This window comes from Pithys albifrons, chromosome 7 (assembly GCF_047495875.1).
Source record: "Pithys albifrons albifrons isolate INPA30051 chromosome 7, PitAlb_v1, whole genome shotgun sequence".
Classification (NCBI taxonomy): Eukaryota; Metazoa; Chordata; class Aves; order Passeriformes; family Thamnophilidae; genus Pithys; species Pithys albifrons.
In genome coordinates this window covers 34,740,821-34,767,174 of record NC_092464.1, presented here as the reverse complement: position 1 = coordinate 34,767,174, position 26,354 = coordinate 34,740,821, and the positions used below count along the sequence as shown (strand labels likewise).

The 26,354-nt window shown below is 38.6% G+C and overlaps 1 protein-coding gene across 1 annotated transcript in view; it reads left to right on the top strand.

Annotated features, from left to right (window-relative positions):
* JAZF1 (JAZF zinc finger 1) overlaps positions 1-26,354 on the top strand; it is a 186,821-nt gene that overhangs the window by 149,456 nt on the left and 11,011 nt on the right. Inside the window, exon 3 of the mRNA XM_071560109.1 lies at positions 7,362-7,558. Within this exon, the coding sequence (XP_071416210.1) occupies positions 7,362-7,558 (197 nt within the window). The remainder of the gene's footprint in view (positions 1-7,361; positions 7,559-26,354) is intronic.

Here is a 26,354-nt window from a genome sequence, read left to right as displayed (position 1 = left end):
AGAAAAATGTGTATTGCAGTATCACTGATTTTGTGGCAGTAGTATTTCTACACCCTGAGAGAACTGGTTGAATAATGGAAATGAAAGAATTGTACCAGCAATGAATTATTGCTAAAACTAATAATAAAAAGAAATCTGTCCTGTGTCTCTAAGATACTCATCAGTTTGTCCTAAATATTCCTTATTCCTTAAAGCTTACAACATAGGAGTCTGAATACAACTGCCACTGGGAATGAACAGTGAGTTCCTTTGTAAAACCTGATCTGAGTGAACGTGCATGTTGAAGTCCAACCTAAATGTGTGGTGTTTCTACCATAAATACTGGACTGGCAGGGTTCTTTCCAGAAACTTAGATATGCCCTTTTATGATCTGTTTGGTCTGATTAATGCATCTTTTGAAACAGGATACAGGTTTGAGAGGGGATTATTATTTTGTGCTGTTTCTTCTTCACTTATGTTTTTGTGAAATCAGAAGAAAAGCAAGATGATCAAAAGGGAGTTTTGTATGAATCATATGTGTTAGTACTATGCAAATACTCTAAATAGCGTGGAGGCATGTGTGTGATTGTGCATGGTTTTAATGGGGCTTTTTCACACTGATGTTTTTTAGGGTTTTGCCAAATGAAAGATCTCTAAAGACAAAAAAAAATATTGCTAGCTCCTGCAAATCAAGAGGTCTGTACAGAGCTATAGAATAGTTCTGCTTCTCCCACACTACAAAGGGTGGTATGTGAAAGTGCTCTAGGGTGTTCATCAAATTATTCGAGTTGATGGATGGTATGAAACTTGCTCATGTAGTTCTTTCCTCATTATCAAATAAGTAGTGTGGCAAGGCATTACAGGGAATACTGATTGGTTTTGTTTTGGACAGTTTTGTTCAAGTTCAACTGAGAAAAGCCTTTCATCCTTTCCAGAAGACAAGACAGTCTACTGCTGAACTCCCACCATTTAGATTTCATCAGATTTCCCCTTAACCCAACAGCAGTTCAACTTAACAATTGTCTTTTCCTTCTAGCACTGGTTAAATCAAACCACTTTCCTTTATCTTTCCTTGTAAAGACAGCAAAAGGTGTGGAGGACAGTTCCAGACTGACGGGTCCATAGAGTCCCATCCTGTGAAATGAGGTCGTGCCTTCAGAAGTAGATACTCCTAATCCCTCATCAAAGCAGAGTTCTCCTGAAGTTTTAAAATACTGTACAATTAGAAGTGCTTTCCATCCTAGACTTTTTTTTTTTAACCTAATCACTGCTAATATGATGAGGAAGACTGGGACCTAAAATTACCATCCCCACCTCCTTATTTCTCTTGGTGCAGCACTGACAAAGAACTGCATAAACATCTTGAGGCAGAAGTGGGAAAAGATTGAGGGGGAAAGCAGATACAACAAGCACCTTGATCTGATGGGGTATAAAAGGTAGCAGGAGAATCAATGTGTGGCTTTCATGTACATATGTAGTTAAGTATTTAGTATGTAATTGAGCCAGTGTGTGCCCCATCTGTCAAGTAAGTTTGACCACTTTTTATCTAACTATAATACTACTAGAAAGCAGCGCAAACCTATTATAAAGCCCCATGGATTTTTCTTCTCTTATTGCCAGTCAACCTCAAAGTTGACCAAGTGTTGGGTTAAGGATCGATCTGCTGAAATGCAAGTGGTGGAAACTCAGCATGTTCTCATGTTCTGGTAAAGGTGACGGGCTTTCCCAGTACTGGTTAGCCAAATTTAGGCAAATGTGAATATGAGCTGAATGTGTTTTCATAATTATCTGTGTAATAATGAGAAAAGGTCAGAACTAATTCTGTTCTGGTATCTTTCCCCATTGTGGTCTAGTACTAGTTGTCAGTGGTGAGGCACAGGGCAGGGTATATTTGTGACTGTTAGGTAGTGTTGTAATTTTTTTTAAGCTTGTGTGCAGCCAGACAGTGTTGTGGAGCAATCTTGGGCTTGAGCATCTATGCAGTGTAATCTGCTTGTTCAGAATAATGCCCCTCCCATCTCTTGTCTGTTTACGCAGTAACTAGGGAACGATAGACTTGTGATTGTGACATCTCCTCTGCTGGTATTTGTTTTAGAGACTAGATCATGAAGAAATCAAATGTAGGAAATTAATATTTAAATCCAGCCAGGTAGCTGTGATACACCTCCTTCACTGTCAGCATAAATGTCTATGGACATGGAAACAGAGCAGGTCCAAGCAGAGCTAACCTCCTGCATCAGTAGACTTCAGCAGTGAGGAGGAGGAGGAAAGGGTACCTCACACCCTGATAAGCATTATCAAGAATATACATTCTGAAGAGCCAACGGGGTTTTTTGCCTTTCATGTTATTTGCAACTAATTTTTATAACCCTTACCCTCAGTCTGGATGTATGATTCCAGAGCTCTTAAACTGTTTTAAAATTGTGTGTAGCATAACTTTTATGATAAAATAACTGTAACATCATAGTGTGAGTCACACTGGGGCATGATTGTGAAGCAATGCCTGCTAATAGCACAAGGAAATTTCTGACAGCGTTCTGCTTCTGTTCATTCTTGATTCCAAAAATTTTGGGGTATGACAAGACTTAGAAACCTTGCAAAGGTTTGAAAGGTCTTTCCATTATAAGACTGTTTCAGTTGTTTATTATATTACCAGCATTCATCTGTTTGGACTGAAATTTACCATGCTGAGTGTCTCCTTCAGGCTGAATTTCTTGGGAAAGTTTCAACAAAAATACTTGAACCATTCCAGGGAATGGGGGGGGGGGGGTGGCGACTATATTTTGCTTGTGTTTATTAAAGTTGTTGCAAGTATTTGATTCAGAAATCACTGCACATATGTATTTTGTAGCAGAGATTTAAATTATTAGGAAGGTGAAAGGGTGAGGAAAGAAAAAATGGGTGTAGAAGAGATCTCCTTCTAAAGAGTTCACTCCTCCCTGACGTTATGAACAATTGGCAAGAAAGCACAAAAACACCATATTTTTCAAAACAGGGTCAATGAATGGCTGGGAGCTGAATAATTCTTGTTTCACTGCATCTATGCAGTGTATTGGTTTTGAGGAGAGAGGCTTTTAAGGTGTAAGCAAAATCCTATGCAACAGGAAAGGTGACTAAAATCTGCATAATGATGGAACTAGAGGGGCGGGGTTGTGTAGATAATAATTTGAAAATAGCAGAGGTAGATTTGATCAGATTTGAAGGTGGTGAGAGAGACTATCAAGGAGATGGGATTTAACATAAATGCTCTTACAGCACTCCTTGTTAGTTCCAGTTCATTTTCTGTTTCCCAGACATCTTGTGCATTTAAATGAGGCAGGGAAAATTGCATGTAGTCATGTAATTTAGAGACCAGTATTCAACCTTAATTCCAGCATGTTTTATTCCTGAACACTTGATGTTGCAACCATAATGTACTTTCAGTATGAAAAATTGAAACCTTAGTTGGAAATGTCATTTTATACCCATCATTAAAATACTCATATTGTAAGCTTTGAAGAAAACCACCATAGTTAGACACGTGTATAATACTGCATTTGAATTATAATACAGAAAAATGTTTTCTTTTAATCCATTTAGACAAGTTTCCTTTTCAAAAGCATGTCATTGCCAGTGCTTCAACAAACATATATGGGACTATTTAGATCTGAAAAGGTTAATTCCGTACTTGAGATATCAGAAACTAAACTTTCCACAGACTGCCTTCCATTTCTCTCAGATTCGCAGTGTAGACAACAAATGATGTTTTGGAATATACTTCACATGCTTAGCCCAAATGTGAGTGAGTGAAAGGACAGGGAAAAGTTTCAGCTATAACTTCAAATTTTCCTGATTTTTATGGACTTCAACCAGACTGGTTATACCTCAATATTATTTTAACATTGTTATTTGTGACTGAGTCTGTTAAAAAGCAGCTTTCATACTGCTGCTTCTAACAGCTCAGAGTTGAGGTTATCTTCCAAGTTTTCAAGGATTTATAATGTTACCATAACATTTTCTTAAGGAATTAGGCTTCCCTTCCAGAAGCAACCATACATTACAGCGCGAATAGCAAAAATAATTGATTAGATGTTTCTTAGTTAAAGGAAAGCAAGTGTGTACTGAATGCCCATTTTATTAAGATCGTTTTAGTTCTTTTTTCTTGAATGAAGTTAGACTTCTATTTGACGGTGTCTTTGTCAATATCATCTGCACCCTTATTTGAAGAAGAGAAATTTAGCAATGAGCTGTTACTATGGATATCTGCATTTAAAATATTAACTTCATAAAAATGCCATATCTGGATTTGACATGATATATTGTCTCAGTTCAAAGAAGATAAGCTGTCATGTCACCTGTTTATTAATGTCTGTAGATTGTTTGTTAATGTTATATATCATGGCAAAAATCCACTTATTAATGCCTCCATTGTATGGATGGACAGGATACATCTTTATTGTTCTAATGGTACCTAAAATTTTTTGCCACAGTGTTTTGAGGCTATGTTGATGTACACTAATCCTTTTGGGGAAAAGCTGTTTTTTTTCTATCTAGGCTGAATTTTTCTTTCATATTTAGCATAGTTGCCTAACACCCACCCCCACCCCACCCCTTTTTTTTTTCTTTCTCCCTTATCCCTCCTTATGTACCCCTTACTGTTCCACCAGAACTGGTTTTTTTCTCAGAGATCTCCTAATATGTGCAGTCAGGTTTGGACTCACAGCTCAGTAGAATCTATCCAGCTCCTACCCAGTCAGCCCATGTGTTGTGAGCAGTCACATAATCTTGGGTTTCTGTGCTGTCTGAATGAGTATAGTGCTTCGTATTAATTTAAACTGTTGGTTGAGGCCCAGAGAAGAAACTGGACTGTCCTGCAGCACCATGTTGAAGATGCTGTGGCAGTTCTTATGTGTTGCTCTGAGACCTAGTGTGGCCTGGTAGTTGTGTTTGCTGCACTTGTGGTACTGTGGTTTGCAGAATTAGTTTGTGCAGCCAGCCTGTGGCCTGATCCTTCAAATGATGTTAGGATATAAACTGTGAAACAGATGACTAGTGTGGCAGCATTTCCTCTGCCTCCCTCTCCTCAGGGTCTGCTGTTCCTTCTTGGGAGCTGTAAGTGGTCCTCTCTTGGATTCTGGATGCACATCAGTGGTTGCTTCCATGTCTTGTGATATGGTAAGGAATGTCAAGTCACACAACAGGCAGTTTGGTCACATAGCAAATACAGTTCTCACATGAAATTTGGTAGATTGGTGCACTAGCATCTGTCAGCAGCCAAGTACCCACATAGCCACTTGCTCTTTCACCCCCACACCTCCAACCACAGCAGTATGGAGGAGAAAACAGAACAGCAGGAACAATGAAACTAATGGGCTGAAATAAAGGACATCACTTACCATGTACTGCCATGGTTAATGCAGACTTGACCTGGGGAAATTAACTTCATTTATTGCTAACTATCATAATTAGTTAATTACTTATTCAGGCATTGGTTATTGGGAAACAAAAGAAAAGAACTAGAACCCTTAGGTGGGGGGAAAAGCCACCTTCTTTCGCCTTGCCAGGCTCACCTTCACTCCAGGCATGTCTCCTCCCCTGCTACAGCTGCAGACCACACTCAGTCCCTTTGGTGAGGCGACGAGACGTGAGGGGATTGGAGTTGGGTCGGAGAGGTTTCTCTCTGCTGCACCTTGTTTGTCGCTTTTCCTGTGCTCAGATGTTAGTCACCCATGGGTTGCAGAGCCTCCAAGGTGTAACCTGCTTTTCACATGCAGCACCAACTCCTCCCCTGATCTGGTTATTCTTTCATTCCCTCTGTTGCTTCCTGCTCTCTTCCCTCCTTATCTCTCTCTCCAGCATTTTCTACTCTTCCTTAAATATGTTTTCACTGAGGTGCCACCAGCTTGGCTGGTGGGCTCAGCTGTGCCATGTGATGGGTCCACTGAGGAGCTGGCCAAAACCAGCTGTGGCTGGCATGAGGCAACCCCTAACCTTTTCTTGACCTGTAGCCCCCTCTGCTACCAAAACCTTCCTCCACAGACTTCTTGTCTGTGGCTGCTTCTATGCATGAGTGTGTCTCATTCTCTTACCTAAGCTCTTCTGAGGAGAGTGTGACTATTGGAAAGCCAGATCACCATCGGTTAGTCCGATACAAGCAATTGATGGTAACTCTTGTTCTTCTGTATCCTTACTGGATTTCAGCAGTGAGTTTCTGGGGGACAGCTGGCTCCAAGGTGAGTGCAGTACATCGACTGCACTGTGTTCTCACCTCTGTGAACGTGCCCTTCATGGTTTGCCAAGGTTGCAAGAGCTCATTGTGTAAAGTTTGTGTCTTGGCTAAATTGCTTGGTCTAGTCTGTCTAACCGGGTCAAACAAATGCCTGGGTGTAGCTTAACTTTTTATTCTGTACCAAGTGCAACTGCTTACTGCTTTTATTCACTTACAGGTATAGTTTGTACTTTAGCCTGAAGGGGAGAGGACTGTACTGACAAGGTGATTTACTTAGCCTGTCTTCTTAGGAATCCTCCAAGATGGCTTCATATGCAGTGAAAGAGAAAGGCAAAGGATTAAAATGTTGCTTGAATGCTAAGGGCATGAAATCTAAATTGCAGAGACTGTTGTGGGGTAACCACGGTCCTTTCAAGTGAGAGTAATTACAGGTGTCAGTGACAATTATCAGCATAAAGCAGTATCAGGTGTTCTGGTATAACTCTTTTTATTCTAGATGAGATAAACCATGCAAAAAGTTGCACTGCTGGAATTACTGTACTACCAGTGCACCCCTTGCATCGTGCTGGTGGAACTCCCTCTCGGCATCCCATGTAAATAAACCTTGAGTGGCATTAGACCTTCAGCAGCATGCACCAAAGCTCTAGTGAGAGACCTTTCTTAGTGTTCCAGAGTTGGGAACTCCCATTTTGAGAAATTGCAATTTAATTAGACATCATTTACGGCAAGCAACATCCTTTAGTAAAAGAATGTGATTATCCTAAGTTGGAAATTATGTATCTACATTTTCTGCTAACATTTTTCTCTGTTACTTAGCTAGTTTTTCACAGAATGACCGAATGTAGTTATTGTGAAGAATTGAGTACAGTTATTATGTTACTGTTTGTAACGCTGAGCTCTGTTTGGAGTTTAAAACACGTGTGTTTGCACATGATGCAAATATCTAATGTAAATCCTATTGAATTCAGGATGAAATGGCCCAGATCTTGAACACTGAAATAAAGCTGTTGATGAAGTTTGTATTTTTTAGATCTGTGTGTTGCAGAGGAACTTGTCATGGCTGAGTTTCAAGCTCCGCTGGGTCACTGAGGGCAAAAAATAATTTATCTTTACTTGAATCTTGTTTGTGGACAGTATTGCAAACCCCTCATCCTGATGATTGTCCTTGTTCTAGATTTATGACTGATGCAGCCCGACGTGAGCAGGAATCTTTGAAGAAAAAGATTCAGCCGAAACTCTCTTTGACTTTGTCAAGCACAGTGTCCCGTGGGAATGTATCTACTCCACCTCGCCACAGCAGTGGAAGCCTTACTCCTCCAGTCACCCCTCCAATCACTCCCTCCTCTTCATTTCGCAGTAGTACTCCTACAGGTAAGCACCCACTGTTCGGTTTGTCCCAGATAAACTAGCAGTTCTGCTACATGGCATTTAGAGAATCATAGACATACTGAGGCATTGGGAAGTAGAACACCTAAAGATAAAACAGAAAAGCTTTGGGCTATTTTATTTGCATTTGCATTGGCAAGTTCTTTGCTAAAGCAGAGAAGGATACAAACTTTAAAAATCACAGCTGAAACTAACCTTACCAGAAATACCAAATGTTCAAAAGACCCCTTATTGATCAGTATGAGAGTTTTGCATATGGTAAAGTGGCAGTTAAAAAAAAAACAACTGGTCAGTATCTTTTCTTTTTTTCTTTTTGAGGGAAGTTGAATTCACAGATAAATGAGTGACCAGGAAAGACGTTGTTCTGCTGTCATCATGTAGACATGACTTTCATTAGGAAACTATGTTCATGAAAAGAAATACATGAAAAAAAATGATCTAATGATCTGTACTTTCTTCAAAAGCAAATATTCCAGTGATTTTCCCAGATATAAAATTCCTGGGATTTTTTTGCACTGATTATAGAAACTGAAAATCACTTGTTCTTCTGAACCAGATATCTTGGCTTAAGTCAGTCTAATTTACATTGGGTAGAGACCTTGTCAGATAATTCTGCTAAAATTCAGATTAAATACCAGTATTTCCTTCTAAAAAGCTAAATGCATATAGTAGGGTTATTCTATTCTGTAATATATAGGCTCAATATATTCTCCTTAATAGGAAATCACATGAGCATCACTGCCTTGAAAACTGTTATGCCATGTGTTTTTTATATGGGCTGTTTCATGTCTTAGTATTAATGATTAAGTGGAAAAGTTGTAGCAGTCCTTGCAATGTTCTGTCTGGAAGTTGCAAAATGAACTAGTTGTTCAGTATGTGTCTGGTTATGAAAAAGGGAAGCACACTGAGAAAAGTTAAATTATAAAGTCCTAATGTAATTGAGAAAATTTTAATTTTCTTAATTATGTCCCATTTGAAACAAACTGATAAATTTCCTTGACATACTACAGATGGCAAGGAGTTTCTTCTTTCTTTTGCTTACTTTTTGTACAGCTCCTCCTGAGAAGGCTGATTCATGATGTGGTCAGGTAGTATAAGTTTGCACATCTGTCAGGTACATTGGCTAGTGATGTACTGTTTGAAACAAGTTCCATCAAATACTAATGAAAAAAGCCAGCATCTGTCTACTGAAATATTTTTATTATTTATGTATTATGCAAACTTTTAAGGTTACTCTGAATGTTGTTTTACCTGCAGTTAAGAGAATCAACTTGTTATGGCTGCTTTTTTGAGAGTCCTGCTTGCCAGGTTATAAATAATGCCAGCTTCCACTTTCTGCACACTCTGTTCCAAGCTGCCTCTTGGAGTCCTTTTCCAAAGCTAGGATGTGTAGCAAAAGCTATTTGTAGCTAACCTAGTAGCAAAAACTATATATTCTTTCTTTAAGACTTTTTTTTTTACATTATCTGTTAACTGAGTTGTATTTTCAGCAGCCTCAGCCCAGAATTTCCATTTTTGTCGTCTTAAATGTTTTTCTGAACCTAAGATAAGCATCGAGATTTTTCTGATAACCACAGGATTTTCCCCAGGGTTTACCTGGCATAGAATTTTGTTCTAACTTATGTAGGTGAGGTTCTCAGAGTCATGCCATGGCTGAGTTTCTATTTTCTGTGGGTGCAGTGCCTACAGAAGCAGCCCATGAGGGCCAGCAGACTAATTTTAGATGTGCAGCTCACATGTCTGTTATTGCCTAATGGGAGTCTTTTCCCTTCACAAGCAAGTATATATGGCAGTTGACTAACAAGGCGATACAACCAAGAATAGTTAGGCAAGATCTGTTTCAGGGAAAAAATTTAGAGTGTGTAAATCATCCTCATTTCAGCCTCACAGTGCCTACACAACTTTCAAGCCCTACAGGCATACCTTCCACTACATACAGTGAGAAAGAAGAATACTGCTGTATTCCTTCCGTGCAATCCTGTTTGATTTGTACTCCGAGCAAACTCTTGTTTATTCGTCTTTGAATGCAGGTAAACATGTATGCTGTTGTAACTTAAGAAAACAAAGAGGCTATTTTTCCTTTGGTTGCCTGAAAAGGCTTCATCCGGGTTATGTTCTGTATTTGTTATAATGCAAATATTACCGTTTTTCTCATCCTCCTTCAGAGCTACACTTTGTCAAAAACTAAACAGGAATTGTTTTGACCCAACCCATTCATGACATTTTGAGAATGACTGTTTCCGTTTTATTATCTCCCATCTCAGTTGTTCGATACTTTGTGAGGGTACCACACTTCATCAGTGTGCCTGGCATCATTGTTACTGCACAAGGTGTGACACCAAGAAGATGTCACTTGAGATACCGGAGAGGAACCGTGCCCTCCAGGCTAGTGAGGTGGCTTACAAATACACTTCTTTCTCAGCAGAAATGGCTTTTTGCCATTCTTGTTCAAAGTAAAAAGCGGAAACCTCACTCACCTTTGAGTCCCATTCTCCATACTGTCCTGCCTTTCACTGTGCTGCTCGTCGTGGCTTTCCCAAGTGCGTTAGTCTTGCCTTGGGCAAAGCCAGAAGGTGCCTGAATCCCATTCACGTTTTTGCATGTCCTTACATCTATGTCTCGCCATTTCCTGATACTTCTAAGCTACTGTTGTAATCTTTCAGCAAAGCATAATTTCACATAATGATCTCTCATCTGCATATTGACCAGGCTCAAACCCACTTAGCTTGTGAAATTTGATAAGAAACAGTTCAAGGTGGTTTGGCTGCAGAGAGCATTTATTAAATCTTGCAGTAAAAATCTGTGCCAAAAGACTATGGGGCCACGTTCTCAGACAGAGCTAAGCAGCTTCCAAGCTGACACACATTGATGCTGCAAATGTTACATGTGCATATACAGTACCCTCTTCTTTGTAAATTGTATTATTCATAGAGAAGCAGAAATACTCAGCAAAGAAATGTACTTTTTAAGGCTCTTCTCAGGTAATGAGGTAGACATCTATTTATCTTCAGGCTCTGTATGTGTTAGTCCCCTGAAATGGCCTGTTTGTGGTTTTGGTGGAAAGTAGAAGGGCAGTAGTTAATTTTCTATACCTCCCCTCTCTTCCCTCGGGGTGGCTGGCATAGCTCTCTGCTTATATTTGGTTTTTTGTTCCCTCTCCAATAACAAGTTCTCTCTTCTTCTTAAGACCTGCATCCTCTAATGATTGCAGAAAGTTCACTTTAAAAACTTGGTCCAGTTTTTATTTTAACAGCAGTGTCTCCCAGGAGACTTTGTTTAGCAGGGCATAAATGCTCTTGTTAGACTTTATAGGCAGGATTTAGCAAAAGAAATGGCTTCCATCAGCAATATAGGCTCCTTAGGGTGATAGGGAAATAGAGCAAAGTAGCACCAGCACACAACTTATTTTGGAAAGACATTAACAATCTGCAAACATTGAAATATGTCTTTATTAAGGAGCACTCCATTAAGTCACAAAACTTATGTTTTTAGATGTCAATTTTAAGCCCACAAAACCAATGAAGTCTAGTTATAGATAAAAATGAGGCCAGCATCACCTCCTTAACATACGCTGTTAATTTTTTAAATGTTTTAATACATTTGTGTGGCTCACAGATGAAATTTCCACCCCTAACTTCCTGGCTTCTGAGTGTAAGTCAGAGCACTGACATTGCTTTGAAAACTGTGATATCTCTTCATACTGAAAAGCTTTAAAAAAGATCCAGCAATAGAAACTTATTGGTAATTCATTATTAAAATAACCTGTACCAAATTTTAGTTAGAAAAATAGTTCATATTAATGAAATTCAGACTAAAGAAAAAAATAAAGCCACTTCTGCATTGAAGGAATGCCAAAAACAATTTGAAACCACTGTTTTTTGATTTTTTTCCTTCTATATTTATGACTTTTTTCTTTTTTTCTCCTTTTTTTTTTTTAAACTATTCCAGGCCTGGAATAGTAAATTTCAGCCCGGAGTGAATTTTTGGCCTTCCTATAAATCCTAAAGCAAGAATTTAATACGACCAACTGGCTTTTTAATGGTTCAACCTTAAGTCTTGCCCACCTCCCCAAAAAAAGCTGGAATACTCGAAAACCTCATAATTAGCATTATATTTTGCTGTGAACAAACTGGCTCTCAGACATCTTTTCCTGTTTATTTTTTATTTTAATAGATTAAAAGTTATAACATTTATGCTGTTTTAATAGGTTTGTAGACCCACTTACTGCCTGATCATGTTGGGCAGTGGATGGGAGCCAGTCCTGGCACAAAGCAGGGAGGATGCTGTGCTGAAACAGCTGTGGCCATTCTCTCAGTCTCCTTCCCCCTGTGAAAGAGATGAAAGAGGGAAGTTTTCATGGGTGATCATAGCTGACCCCATGAGGGAATTGGCAAGTTCCATTCTGATTTACAGCTGTCATTTAAGTAGGTGACTAACTCCTGGTTTGTCTTATTAACCAGGATAAATGCCTTTCTTGAGAGTCATATTTGTTCAGTCATTTTGATTGCCTGCATTTGAAAGATTTCACATTTCATAATATGACAAATTTCTTTGACCTTTCCAGTGGGCCACTGTCAGTATTTATGAAAGTGGCCCCTTTTTCTACCCAGAAAAAATACCTTTGCAATCTTTTTTTCTCCTTTCTAGTTAAACTTGAAAGTGATAATTAATTTTAATCTGGAGTAAAAGATACTTTGTAGGGTTGCCTTGAACCTTTAAGAATTGTAAGATCTAAACAGTGATATTTTAATCAAATATGTCTAAAATTTCAGTACAGCAATATTTTAAGACTTTAAAAAACTGTGACTGAGGCTTTCAAGTTAGCACTATTGATGCAGAAATCATTACATTTACCAGCTGGGGATACAATCTGAATGTTGATTTTTTAGATTTATAGTAACTGAGTAGTTTTTTAGATATATGGAGCATTTTGTTAAAATGAAATCAAGATCCCTTTATAGCTTTGTCAGTAATCCTAAAGTTGCACTGTTTCAATCAGTTAGAACATACCCTGTGAAATGGGTGGGGACTTATCTACTAAATCATGCTAGTGGTGACACATGACTATATAATATGTGATTCTATGACAGAAAGTGAAATTCAATATATTTTCAATCAAAAGAGAACAAAATCAGTCTTCCCTTAGTGTCTTATTTTCAGAGCTTGATGTAATTAGGAGTACATTTTATATCTAGTGTGACTGCATTCTTAAATACTTGCAGTAATTTTAAATATATTTGTGTTTGGTTTAGGTTTAGGTAACTAAAGAGGATCGTGTCCCATTTATAGCATTAGGGAATATCTTCTAAGATTAAATATCTTCTAAGAGGTATATATAAACTTTTATTCAATAAAATTAATAGATCTAGCAACTCAGACTATTAAGCTTTTTTCTTATTCAGCTGGATTTTGTTCAGGATTCAAATGCAACTACTGGCAAAACAGTGACTAAAAAATTACATCTTCCTTCTGTGTTAACGAGTGTTCTTATTGCTGATGAAATAATTTAGATCTTCATTGTTCCCTCTATGGGTGACTAATTTACAGGGGAGGAAAGTCTTCAAACTTACAACAAGGGATCTCCTTTCTCCTTCTACCAAAGGCAGTTGGAACTCAGAAATTAATCTGTGAGGATCCACCCTGCTTCTGGTCCATTAAGGACTTGTCTGTTATGGAAGCTTTGACTCTGAGAAGCAACACACTTGTGTGTCAGTTACTGAGTTTTCCCAATAAACCTTGTTATCTCATGTACTGTTATCTCAATGACATGAGATATCATTCCTATAATTCTGCATTTTCCTTCATGGATAACTCATGAAGAAATCCCAAGGGCCTCCTCTTGAATCTTTTCCCTTTTCTTTTCCAAGAATGCAAAAACTGAAAGAAAACCGCCCATTGTTTGCTGGTAATAACAATCAAAACCACAATAGTAACCAGCCTTTGGAACTGGGCATTGAAATAGAGTAATAGGCATGCTGGAAACTAATATGGTTTAGATTCTAAATGTGTGTTTAATTTTTTTTTTCCTTCAAGTTGTTTAAAAAATGCATTGTTGTAATGTAAAAGCTCATTCCTCTTCATAGGTATCAAAGCAACTAACATTTCAGTACAGTTTCCATGTGTTAGGCTTTCAACAATGAAGTAATCATATGGCACAGACAGCTGTTGCACAGAATGCTGTAACAACACATTAAACAGCATCCAGCAAGAAAAAGAAATCTGCTCAGCTGAACTACTTTGTGAGCTTAAAGTGTACAGCAGAAATGTAAAAGAGCAGGCATGTTCCCCCTGCAAATTAACTGAGGACTTAGAGGAGGAGAAATTAGGTGCTCAAAAATTTTGGTTGTTGATGGATATGCTATTAATACATAGCCACATTAATCTGAATTTGTAGCAGAAATGCTATTTATATCATAATCTCTTTGGCTTCTGTCAGCAGGTGTCATTTCTGAACTCCATGTTAGGTTGAATCAGAGTTCACTATGAACCATTAAATCTGCTGTTCAGATGCTAATCTGCAACAGCTTCTTCTTTGGGTGATGCAGATTTATTCAATATTGTTACAGCTACAGAGCTGTTGCTCTTTTGTGGTAGGCCTCTTTTTTTAAGGATAGTGCACTGCAAAATATTCCTCAATTAATACTTTAAAAGAGCTTGAAATCAGACTTGGCAGGGCAAGCAGTGGAAACAAATACCTGTTGGTGGTGTTCTGGAACTTACACTGCAAATTCAGGTCATGTGCACTTAAGCACATGGTTAATATTAAGTACCTAATGCCGAGGAGATAAATGCTGCCTGACTTTGAGAATATGACAAGTGTTTTGTCACACTGGAATGAAGTATTCAGCACTTGCAGAGTTTCAAGCTCAAGAATTTATGTAGTGAGAAAAGCCCAACTTTAGGCATTCACTGCAAAAATCCTTCACCTGTGTTAGCACACTGTAAATGCTTAAATTTAATTATTACACTTTATGTTAAAGTAGTGTAGTATCATGCAGATGTAGTTGAAAAAATAATGAAAAGTTGAAATATGAAATCAAATCCCAGGGCTCTTGTGTTAAATTGTTGCTGAGAAGTGGGCTGAGAGTACTACCTTTTTGTGTGTTTGGCTTATGGGGTGTCCAGCATGGTAAAGCATGAATCAGCCAAGCTCTACTGCAGTGTGTTTGAAAAAACACACTTTCAGATGTCTGAGAAACCATCTCATTACTTGTTCAGAACTTTCTACTTGTTTAATTGCTTCTTCAGAGACTGAAGAACTTTTCTGCTATGTTTTTATCAAAAGCTAGATATATAGACTGTCTTGTATAAACAGTATAGGAAAATAAGTAAGCCGTGCTTCACAAAACGAAGACCAAATTCTGTTCTTCAGCATAATGAAAGTTTGTCTGAATGCGTTTGATATTTCAGGCCTGCAAGGTATGATAAAATCTGTTAAAATATCTTGAGGAGACTGTATTGGGATCTGTGACAAAACTTCTCTGGTGCCAGGATTTCACATTGCTGTGCAGATGATGGAAGAGAACTTGCTTTATTGGAGTCAAAATTATTCTATCTAATGCAGGTTTGGGGCTCTGTATTAATCCTGCATGCTAGCTAATAAATATACGTTTGCCCAGCATTTAGCAGTCTGAGGCACTTATTCTAACAGAGCCTTATGGGTGTGCTTGTAAAAAATAATGAAAAAAATAATGAATGACATTGTGCAAAACAGTTGATCAATGTATGACTTAACTATAATATATGTGTGTGCTTAGACACATATGTGTGTATGAGATTTTAACATGAGCTTTTGGCTGAGGTCATGACTGAGCTTGAATAATAAGTAAAATTTGTGGTAGTTTTTAGTTTCTGCCCTAAGGAATAAAGCTACAGTAGAAGGTTTCTAATAACAATGAAAAATAATAAGTAAAAGTGCAATTATTTCCTGTAAGGGTTTTCTTAGAACAGGTGGGATTTGTTCCCAGCAACAACTAAAAGATAGGGTTTTTTCAGAGTTAGATGCCACATTCCCCTTCTCGGGAGCCAGACTTTAACCTTGTACATATTCAGCTCTTTCTTCAGTAATCCAAAGTGAAAAATGCTTAAGTGCTCAACACTGTGCATGGCTAAGTGCTTCAGAAATGGATCTCTTATTTTCTAGCAGTCATCTGCTGTCAAGTGACTGTCTGGGTTCCTTAGAGAGGGACTGGTTACTTGGTGACTAAACCAAACTAAAAGAACTACAATCCCAGAACTGAAATACTGAAACTTATGCATGGAGGATTTGTGTAGCAAAGACAATCCCATATTGCAGGCACAGCAACAGTGTTGTTATGTCTTGGATGCAACTGCATGGCAAATAATAATTACTAACTTATAGCTCCAAATCAAACAACGTGAAGTTGTTATGAAGACCAAGAAAATTAACTTAGTCAGACCTGCACATTTATTGAAATCTAGCTGAGCCATTACCAAGGTACCTGCTCAGCAGTTTGGCTGGACCCCAAAAGGAAGATGAGAGTTGGCTCAGCTGTGATGATTGTTTCTCTTAAAGGGAGGCTGTGGTGTCTTTTTTTTTGTCTCCAAGGCAAAACTGGAGACTTTAAGGACTCTGCAAACCCCAGACCCCTTTGCCTTACAGAAGTGATCTGGTTTGGTTTGCAGTGGGTTTGGGTTCCCCCAAAGGCCACCTCTTTCAGTGTGTACAGACCAGGTGAATGAGGAGTGTTGATTAAGTCTTTGCAAGAAGTACGGGCCCCAAGACCATGACTAGAGCTCTTTTAGAGTCCTGTAGCTTTGGGGTACAGATCCTGGAGTATTTCTGCAGAGCTGTGTCAGACAAGCCAACATAACCAATGAGCATCTTAATTTTTCAGAGGTTTGGTATTCCCACTGATCCAAGGCTGTAAACTTGTGAAGATGGAGCAAAATTGTGGAGATTCTCTGGCAACTAGTCTTTTCTGTGGTTTTTACAGAGACACGTATCATGGTAACCTCCCCTGCTTAGTCCCTTTTTTAACTCCATCCTAACCTTACAACCCAAGTACAGAAAGGCCTATACTTTATTCACAAAATGAAATTATTTGAAAGTAGTGCTTCTAACAATTTAAATTGCTTTTCAACTTAAAAGACCATTTATAAGTGTATATATAGAAAAGGAAAATTGATATAAAAGAGATGATGGGAAAAATAGGGCTGTGCTGTGAAGGGAAATACATGGAAGACCCTTTTTTTAAAATCACAATTCTCATAACTTGCCTTTGCATTTTCTGTTTTTCTTCCTTCTCCTGCTGTATGGGTGTATTTCCTTTATAATTCTGTTAAATTTCTTATTTGCTCTTTAACTTGGCAGTAAAAATGTGTTGAGCCCAGTTTGCTATAAAAACATGTTTTGGGAAGATTGACTCAGTTGTCAGATTTTGTGCTTTCCAGTAGAATTCTGAATCTTGCCAGAGGAAAAGTCATATCAAAAATTTAACATTACATTTTATTTCTCTCATCTTGTTCACTACAGGTAGGTTTACACGTAATCTTCTTGTTGTGCATCATCTTCCCAGCCCCTTCAGAGCATTCTTGTTTGATACAGACAGAAATTGCACTGGCAATTGGAAAGCTACTGTGCTGTAGAATTGTATTTTAATTGCACATACCTGTAATTAACTGTATGGGAATTTTCACAGTACTCTCCCCAAGGAACAATTTAATTGAAAAGTAACTGAGTTGTCTAGACTATAGCAACTCATAAAATCATCACTAGTTTTGGGGTTGGAGCTACAAAGCAGCAATAGAAGCATGGCTTGTAGATTTAAAGTGCTTCCAAGCACAGGAACTGTTTTATAATCCCCATCGTAGTAGTCTAACCTGGCAAACTGTTTTTAACAGGGTCGAGAACAAAAAATGTACAAGAAACTTAAAAGTAAAGATTATTTCTGTGTTAATTTGTGATAGAGTAGAAATCTTTTTGGTGTAGAAACACCCCTGTTATACATAGGCATTTCTTCCTCCAAATGTGAAAAAAAAATATGTTTTGTGGAAAACACATTGTGCCTGCCTTTCACAGCTTGTGGCATAGCTGCTTTACTGTAGCAATAGTGTGACACTCAAAGAGGTACTTCAGTGGTTCTGGGTAACAATGATGGCATTCATGTTTGTGTGTTTATATGGCAAAGGCCAATTGGTGGAAGGATTATTTTATTTTTTTTTTTACTATTCAGCTTTGTAAGTAATCTAATTATTTTGAAAATTGCTAACTGAAAACACAAATGCTCTTGTAAAGGATAGGAACAGAAGTTGGCCACAGGGAGCTTTTAGGTGCTTATTTAAATTGTGCGTATGTATATATGCACATATACATATCCGTGTGTGTGTGTAAAATACTACACTGCAACATTAAACAGGATTTATTTGTACCATCGTAGTGCCTAAGGACTGAAAAAATTGCTCAAGGTCTACCCGTGCTATATGACTGCACCCTGACAGTGGCAATGCTTTCAGTGCCTAGCAGTAAAAAAACCCCCTCTCATTTAGGCAGCACTTCAGTATGCTGAAGATGATGAAACTTAAGCAAATGTTAGAGTTTTCCTTGCATTGTAGCCAAAGCAAATCAGAAGTAATAAAAAGCAAGGACTACCATACCATTTCACACTCGTTGACTTAAAGTCCAGAGAGGTTTATTTCGCAGGGGAAATGGTGTTATTATGAGTTGATGTTAGCCAGTACATGATCATCAAAATTATGTAAAAATCTAGGAAGAACAAAGTTGTTTGTAGCTTCTGACCTAAACACTATGAAACATTTGCTAACCCCTAAAACCACAGATCCTCTTATCTTTTTAGCTCTTGTGGCCTGGCAGGTGGAAGATACCACACTAATTCTTGCTGAAGATGAAGGTTAGGGCTTTGTCCATGCTAGCAGAGACTCCCTCTTGAGAGGTTTTTCCATATATAGTCTGACATCACCATTCACAGCAGCTTCCAAGCACTTCTGCCTCTAATGCCAAAGGATACAAGAAGCCAAGGAGCAATGGAAAATAACAGATTGAAAACTACTTTGATTTCAACTTCAGCCCAGTGATATATAATCTGAAAGAACTCACACCTGCTAGCATATGTTTAGTAGACCCAACTGAAACAGTGAAAGCCTCAAAAAAATGTTTGTGACAGTATGTACTATGCATGGTTTATTTTATCAGAATCTGTCTTTAAGAATGAGAGGAGACATGACTGCCCACTGAATGTGTTTTTATGTTCAGGTTAAAAATTAATTTCTTTCTCAAAAACACAAAGCGGGATTAATTAAAAAACATAACAGATCTTTCCTGTAGATTTTGTATGTAGTTAGAGTGACAAAATCCTTGATTCTCACTCAGTAATAGATAGATGTTTTAGCCCTTAGTGGCAATTCTGAGTATTAGGGGTAGCTTTCAGATTATGCTGATGGTGTTTCATAAAACTGGATGGTCAAAGCATTTAAAAGGAGGAATAGAGAAGCAATTAGTGTATTTTCATGCAGATAAATCCTCCCATCCTTTAGTACATTGAAGTGGAGAATCTGCCATTGCCTCTCTCGTTGTTGGCCAGGGAATTTGTAACCCTCTTGGTCTTCATAAACATGAAATTCTCTCAGCCGAAAGCTGCTGAAAAGACGCTGAGGTGCCTTGCATCTCTGCAGCTCCTCTGCACCCTGGTCCTCCATGGGTAACCTTCACTGAACCTGTCCCTTTGGCATGAGGCAGGCCATTCAGACAAGGGTCTAAGGTCCAGCCCAGGAGCATCTTGGAAATGCCCACATAGCTGAACTCGGCTCAGCTACCTGCACAGTGACAGCAATGCCGTGTATTGGAGCCTGGCCGTAGTTCCGCGCGTTCTTACTGGATTTGCTCACTGGTGAAGGCAAAGCACGCAGCAGTCAGGGTGGGTAAGGACCGTGTGCATTAGGAGTTTTATGGTCTGTATTGTAAGTGGCTGGATAGCTTTCGTACAGCTGTAAAGCATGCTTAACCCAATGTTATAAAACATGTCTCAAATGTATTTTCATGGCTTCATATACTGTAGTTCATTTATGTAGGTACTTTTTATTGTAATCCTTTATCTTAAACATGAAACTGTTTCCTGATACCAGTTCTATTTTTTTTTTGGTAATGAAAAAAGGGGTAAGGAAGAGAAAACAAAACCTGTTTTATTATATGCATCAGGAGAATCCTTAAGTACAGTAATAGTGCCCTGAACTTGTATTTTTGTATTTCTAACCTCAGAATGTAGGCCTAACAACTAAAAAACAAAAATAACATTAATTATGACTGTTCTTCACTGTGGTTTTTGGAGTATAAGTTTGTAACAGATGTTGGGGGGGAGAGAAGGGGGGAAGGAAGGATGGATTGTTTCTTTTTCTCAGCCCCAACTGGTTTTAATTCTTTCTTGAGCATTTTGAGAATATCTTTAAACACTTGCCAGAGTTCAGTTAACATCCTGTGACTAAAGGTGGAAAATGTCCTACTTTGTTTTTCTTCAAACATATACCTGCTCTTGCTGCTCATGCCAAAGCCAGAAAAAGAACGGATTCCAGCTGGCATAGGTTTTATTACTGTTACATTAATTTGCAAGTTAAGCCTCAAGTTGGGAGGGGTCTGCTGGATTGATTTATTTACTTTTTTTATTTTCATGATTTTTAAAAAGTGCCATGTAAAACACTGCCATTTAATTACAGGAAGGTTATGGTCTTTTTTGGTGAGGTTTAACAGCTTATTCTTGTTTACATGAAGTTGTAGAAATCTAGTTTTAAAATATGTTTGAAGTAGAGATTGTGTTCTTAGGTTTATCATGTTTTTTCTGTGCTGTGTATAAACAAAAGATTGTACATTATTGAAAGCCCTTTTTTGTGGAAAACAGGATTGGGAAAAAAAGTTTATATAAGAATGCAAAATAACTTCCCGAGACTATTGGCACAGTGTGACCATAAAACCTCAACAGCACATTGTGCAGTGACATTATAACAATTTGCTTTAGCACCTCTGCAACGTTCTCAGAAAGTCCTGTTCTACAAAACACATGCCATGGTATCAGTTGACTGTTTTTTCCAGAATCAGTTCTTTACATGCATGTTTTTGTGATTAGCTGCTGTTCCACAAGTAATTGGAAGTGGTTGGGGTTTTTTCCTTATTTAGTTTGTCATGTGTATGTTTTATTTGCATACATTTATACATTCAATAAGTTGTCACATATATGCTTATATAGGTGTGCAAGATGCTTTTGGTGTATTTATAATCTCTGGATTGGGATTTACAGTGGTTTAGTTTTAAAGACTGTTTTTTTATATACCAGTATCAAGATAGAGATATATCAAGAAATAAAATGGCATACAATTGCTCGTAGGGCCAGATAGAATCCAGCTGCTCCACCAACCCCAGTTTGGGCTCTGGAGGACTTCTTTTTTTTTAACCTGAGTGCTGTTAGTTCTGTTTCTCTTGTGGCCCAAAATGGAGAGCAGATCTCACATGTAAATAGTTCCCAATTTTGCTGACAGTGAATAGGACTATTTGACACTAATATCATACTAATAGTACTTTAAACAAAAGCCTTTATGTTTATTTTGTATTTTTATGATTTTAGCTTTACCTCCAGGATTTTAGGTGATTTCCTATATAGCTTAGCTCAGCCACCATCATTCTATATCAAAATACAGTATATTCAGGTTTCTGTTTTGCCTATAGGACTGTTTGTCTGCTTTACAGAATGAATTCAAGTCTTGCAATGGAATACATTTTCAGTCTCTTAAAACTCAGCATGAACTTACACTGTGCATTGAAATGAAAACTTCAGGTGATGTGAAATGTTGAACCTATCTACCATTTCATTTAAAACACCGAGGTGCTCTAATCTGGGTGTGTAACTGCATGTGAGTTCATCTTTTTTGAGATACTGCCTTCCAAAATAGCTGTGGGAAGTATCTTTTCAGACTGAGACTGTGCGAGTTACAATTGCCATTTCTGTGGCAACTGTGAGAGAGGGGAGAGGATGTCCAGAAACATCTACCCATATCTTTCCTTGCTTAAGTGTTCCCTGCTTTGGTATAACAGACCCCACAGTCTGAAAGCTACTCTTCAAATGTTGCAAACAAACAAAAGTATTTTTTGTCGAACTTATATTCCTTAATGCTTTTAAGTACCTTGTGCCTAAAAATAATTATAAAATCCATACTTGTTCTTTGAATCTATGTTCACATTGTTACATGAGGTACATTTTTCAAATTCTCTCATTGCTTATTCCCCAACTGAGCCTTGCTTCAGCCAGAGACAATAGAAAATTAGTTCTTCTGAGTAATAATGCATCCTAAACAGCTTGTTATTTAGTGCTCAATACTTGATCTGAGCTAGGAAAGGACTGAAAGGAAGGGTGGTTTCCTCAGAAGACATTGTTCTGGCCAAATCCTGCTCTGACTAGTGTCATGAGGAAGAGAGGCTGCTGGCAGCGGTGACAGCTGAAGGCAGGATGAGGGACTGCTCCTGGTGTGCACGTGTGTGACAGCAGCCTCAGCGCCTGCCGCAGACCACACACCCGCGGGACCCGCTGCGAGGGGCAGGCAGTGGCCAGCAGGAGTGCCCTGCACCACCCACCCCGCTTGGCGCAAGGCCAAGGCCATAATAAGTTGTAATTGTTATTTTGATGGCTCTTTTGTGATCATGCAGAGGGATGGAGGCCTCTGCCAGCCTTGGCAAGTGCCCATTTGACAAACCATAACCATGCTGCCTCTAGTGACAGCAAAGCTGCCAAGCATGCAAGTGGCTTTGAGAACAGATTTGCCTCTCCCCTCCCCTCCCAGAAGTGAGGTTCAGAAGTATTTACTGGGATAAGAGAGAAAACTCCTAACTGCTTGTGCATCCATTGGCTGAAGAAAGGTTCCAGCCTTCACAGTGGTGTAGCTGGTGCTCACTGTGTATGTAAACACTTGGAATTGCATTTGCAGTCTAAAATACCAGTGTCTGTAGCACTGCACATTGCTCTGTTTAAACTACTCTGAGTTTTCTTCAGCTGTATTACATCTGTGTCTACATCATCTTTGTGGACATAAATGATAGAAGTATTTTTGCAGAGGCAAGAAATTAATCTGAACTGACATTTCACAAAAGCTCTAAACCACTTACTGTCCTCTGAGTCCCCTTCTCCCTCCAAAACAAGCAAGCAAAGGAAAGCCCCTCGCTTAGTCTGGAGGATCCAGTGTCTGAAATTTGCTGCCAGAGTTTGCAGAGCCAGTGCATCGTGCCACCCATACCAGCTCACAGCTGGGAGAGTCCTGCTACAGATTCTAGAGTGGGGACTTGCATAGCGGCTCTGACGCTTGTTATTTAACTATTTCGTATTTCATTGCCCCTAGCATTTATTTCCTGTGCTTTATATAAAGGAATAATATTTCTTTTTGAATTGCTTGATAGATCTTTAGATCAGCAGTGAGTATCAGCTGTGGGAACAATCTCTCTGGTGTGAGTAGGGAGAAGGCTGTGTGAATCCATGGGCACAGAGGGAAGAAGTTTGACAAATCCATAAATGTGCTTTAGTGTTAGACCAAAATTCATATAATATCAGTAATTCACTTTTTTTATCTAGGAAGCTGATGCAATATATGGAAATGCAAAGTTCTTAGCATAAGAAGTGCTCTCATCAAACTGTTTCTATGAAATACAAACTGCAAGTCCCACACGGGACAAACTGTGAAGTTGAGTTTTTATGAGAAATCCTTGGAATTACTATGAACTTTCAGTGACACCAGCAATGTTGGTTCCCACTGCAGTAAGCTATTTGCTCATAGTTATTCATTGTATACTTAAATGTATGCTTTCTGGTCACAAAAATAATTGGCAAGGATGTTTTGCATTTGTTTTTCTTCATGGGAGGAGAAAGGAAGGATTTGTAATGTTCTTGATCAGAGGTCAAGATAGATCCTACTCATTGTAATGGCACACACAGCTTGTGTTGGTTTTAATCAGCTTTGTCTTTTTATATTTAAAGGCACAGTATAGAAGTCTTTAGATTGAATAAATGACATAACTACAAATGATGTGCACCTGCTGGAACTGAGATTCATTCAAAGTTCTTGGAAAAATCCTCTCTAAATCTCATGGTGGAATGAGTTCAATCACACAAAAGGCAGAATTTATCTTGGCTACAGTGGTGTGAATTCTGAATAAACCCCAGAAATATAAAAGATAAGGCTCGATATTTTCAGCCGTGTAGCTGAGATGTTGTCTATTCCAGACTGTCAAATGATTGCCTCTCTGCAAAATATTTCTGAGCTATTTAAATTACAGACTTCATCTACTGGAAAAAAGAAAAAGTAATAGATGCACATTCAAGAGGTGAGATCTTTGCTGTAGGATTAAGGGATGTTCTCACTGATTTCAGTAACAAAACTGACTGGAAGGAGAGGTAGACCAAGTCTTTATAGCATAACTTTGCTTTTTATGACAGTACAAAGCTACTTACCCTGCGAGCAGTAATCCTAATCCCTTTTGCATGTCTTTACTTTTGGCAAATAAACTGCTGTGATGCAGACAGCTTTCTCATTTGTGTTGGGTTGTTTAAATGCAGAGTGAAAATTACAAGAGAAATAACTTGCCAAGAGAAAAAAAATTACAGGAGACAGAACTCTTTGTGACCTGGTATGTTTTTTGTCTTCCCATAACTAGTACTTTTATGTGATACCTGGCTCCAATATGGCATTCTATGCAAGTTGTGCCTTAGAAGTGTCCACCTCAAGTCCATCTCCTCCAGTGTAGTCCAGCTCCCCTTTGAGAAGTACTGGCATTGTCTCAGCATGGAAAATTGCAGGGAAAAACAAAACAACTCCCACAAAAAAAAAGCCCTAAATTAGCATTCTTTCCTTGCCTTTGTTTTGTTTCAATTTTTTGATCTGCTGGGGGCAACACAGATGAAGTGAGCTTTTTGGCAAGGCCACTGGAGTGAGGAGTGGGGAAATGGCTTTGTGGGCCAGGACTGAGGGAATATTGCGTGGGCTCAGGATCAAGATGTTACTGAGTCATTTGGATAATAAAGCGGTGGTTTAGGTTAGGCTGAGGTAGAACTACGTAGGGTCTCTGAAGAAAAGACAGATGATTAAACTAGATATTATGGTAAAGAGCAATGAGCTAGCAAGGAACCTCAGAAAAAGCATTGCCAGAGGAGAGAGGTGGAAAAGGCAGTTTTCTTGCTATTGTGGAACTAGCATTTAGTTATGGTAATAATATTGTATATTTGTACACTGCCTTGCTGAAAGCACATGCTTCTCTATCAGCCAGATATTTAGATGCTTTGCCTTAGAGAACATTGTGTTGTAGAGTTTTGAGGAGGATTTTTTGCCATTTAGACTTCTGAAGCCTAGATCTGATATTTTTCCTTTGAGTACTAATGGGGGAATGATCAATTTGCCTTTCAAGCACAATGAGAAACTGTAAAGCCATTAGCACACATGCTGTAGGAACAGCTCTGCTTAGTTCCCCAGAAGGGCAGCGTGCCCCAGCAGAACATCCTGTTTTCCATGTGCGTGGCAGCATCCAAGGGGGAGATCGGTGATCCAGCTCTCTTGGAACTCTCTGAAGAGTTAGTGCAAATACTTGCCCAAGTCATGCTGTTGTTACACCCTGGAACAGGCCATAGGTTAGGATGCAAAGGTACTCATTATTTTTTTTCCCTTTGAAAAAGTAAATATTTACAGATATAATTGTGAAATACCAACTGAGGTTGTTTTTTTTCTAAAAGCAAGCAAGCTGTATCTTGATCAAAGTGTGCTGCTGTGCACTTCCCCTTCTGCGCACTGCTGGTCCCTGGGAAAGCTGCCAGAGGAGCCAGGGCCGACAGCGGCTCTGGTTGTGGTTCCTACACCTGACATGTAGCTGAGGGCCAGGGACTCCTACTCAGCGTGGGAACGGCTTTGCAAAGCCACCATCCTCAGCCTTACACTACTTAATTAAAATACCTCATCTGGGGGCTGTTTATAACGGCAGCACCAACCTGTGGGTTGTGCTTTTTGGTTTTCCTCTTTTTATTTCCCCCCTCTCTGATGTGTTGCACGCAGTCAGTGAGGCACCATGTGAGCTGCTGCTCTTAGACACTGACAACTGAGGAAATTAAATTCTGAGGCAAAATCAGTTAAAAGCGTGACTAAATCAGTGTTGTTTTTCTTTGACAACTGAAACAACATAATTATTTTAAGGTTCAATTTTTATTGCTAAAGATTTTTTTTCAAAGCAATAATTTTTTTGCATTTTCCTTATACCAAGACCATTTTAAATACATTTGGGGATTTTTTAATTTTTTTTATGAAAGTCGAAACAATGGAGTTAAATAGGACACTTAGATAAAAGCAGTGCTAGACCCAGTTCCAGCTTTGTGTGAAGTAATATGGCACTGTTAGTATTGTGCAAGAAGAAATACATATTTTAGGGTCATTCATACAAAAAGCTTGTCATAATCTGTAGTGATGTCTGGCTTTAAAGATTTAAGACAATGGAGCATTTGCTTATATTATTTAAAGAACCGCTTTGACTGCACTAGACAAAATCTTGCATTTTTGTTCAGATAAGCCAATTTTAAAAACACCATAAGGATGGTCTGATCTTACAGATTCTTATGCACACATTTTGGTCTTTTCTGTCTCTCTCCATCACTGAGTCTACCTACAAGTGAAGTACAGCTAAAAGTTCTTACAGAATTGGATCTTACTGTACAAAGTTATTAGAGAAATTAAAAGGCTGCCCTTTAATTCCTTTGGGAAAACCTAGGGAGATGCTGTTTCTCCCCCCTGTTCTGTG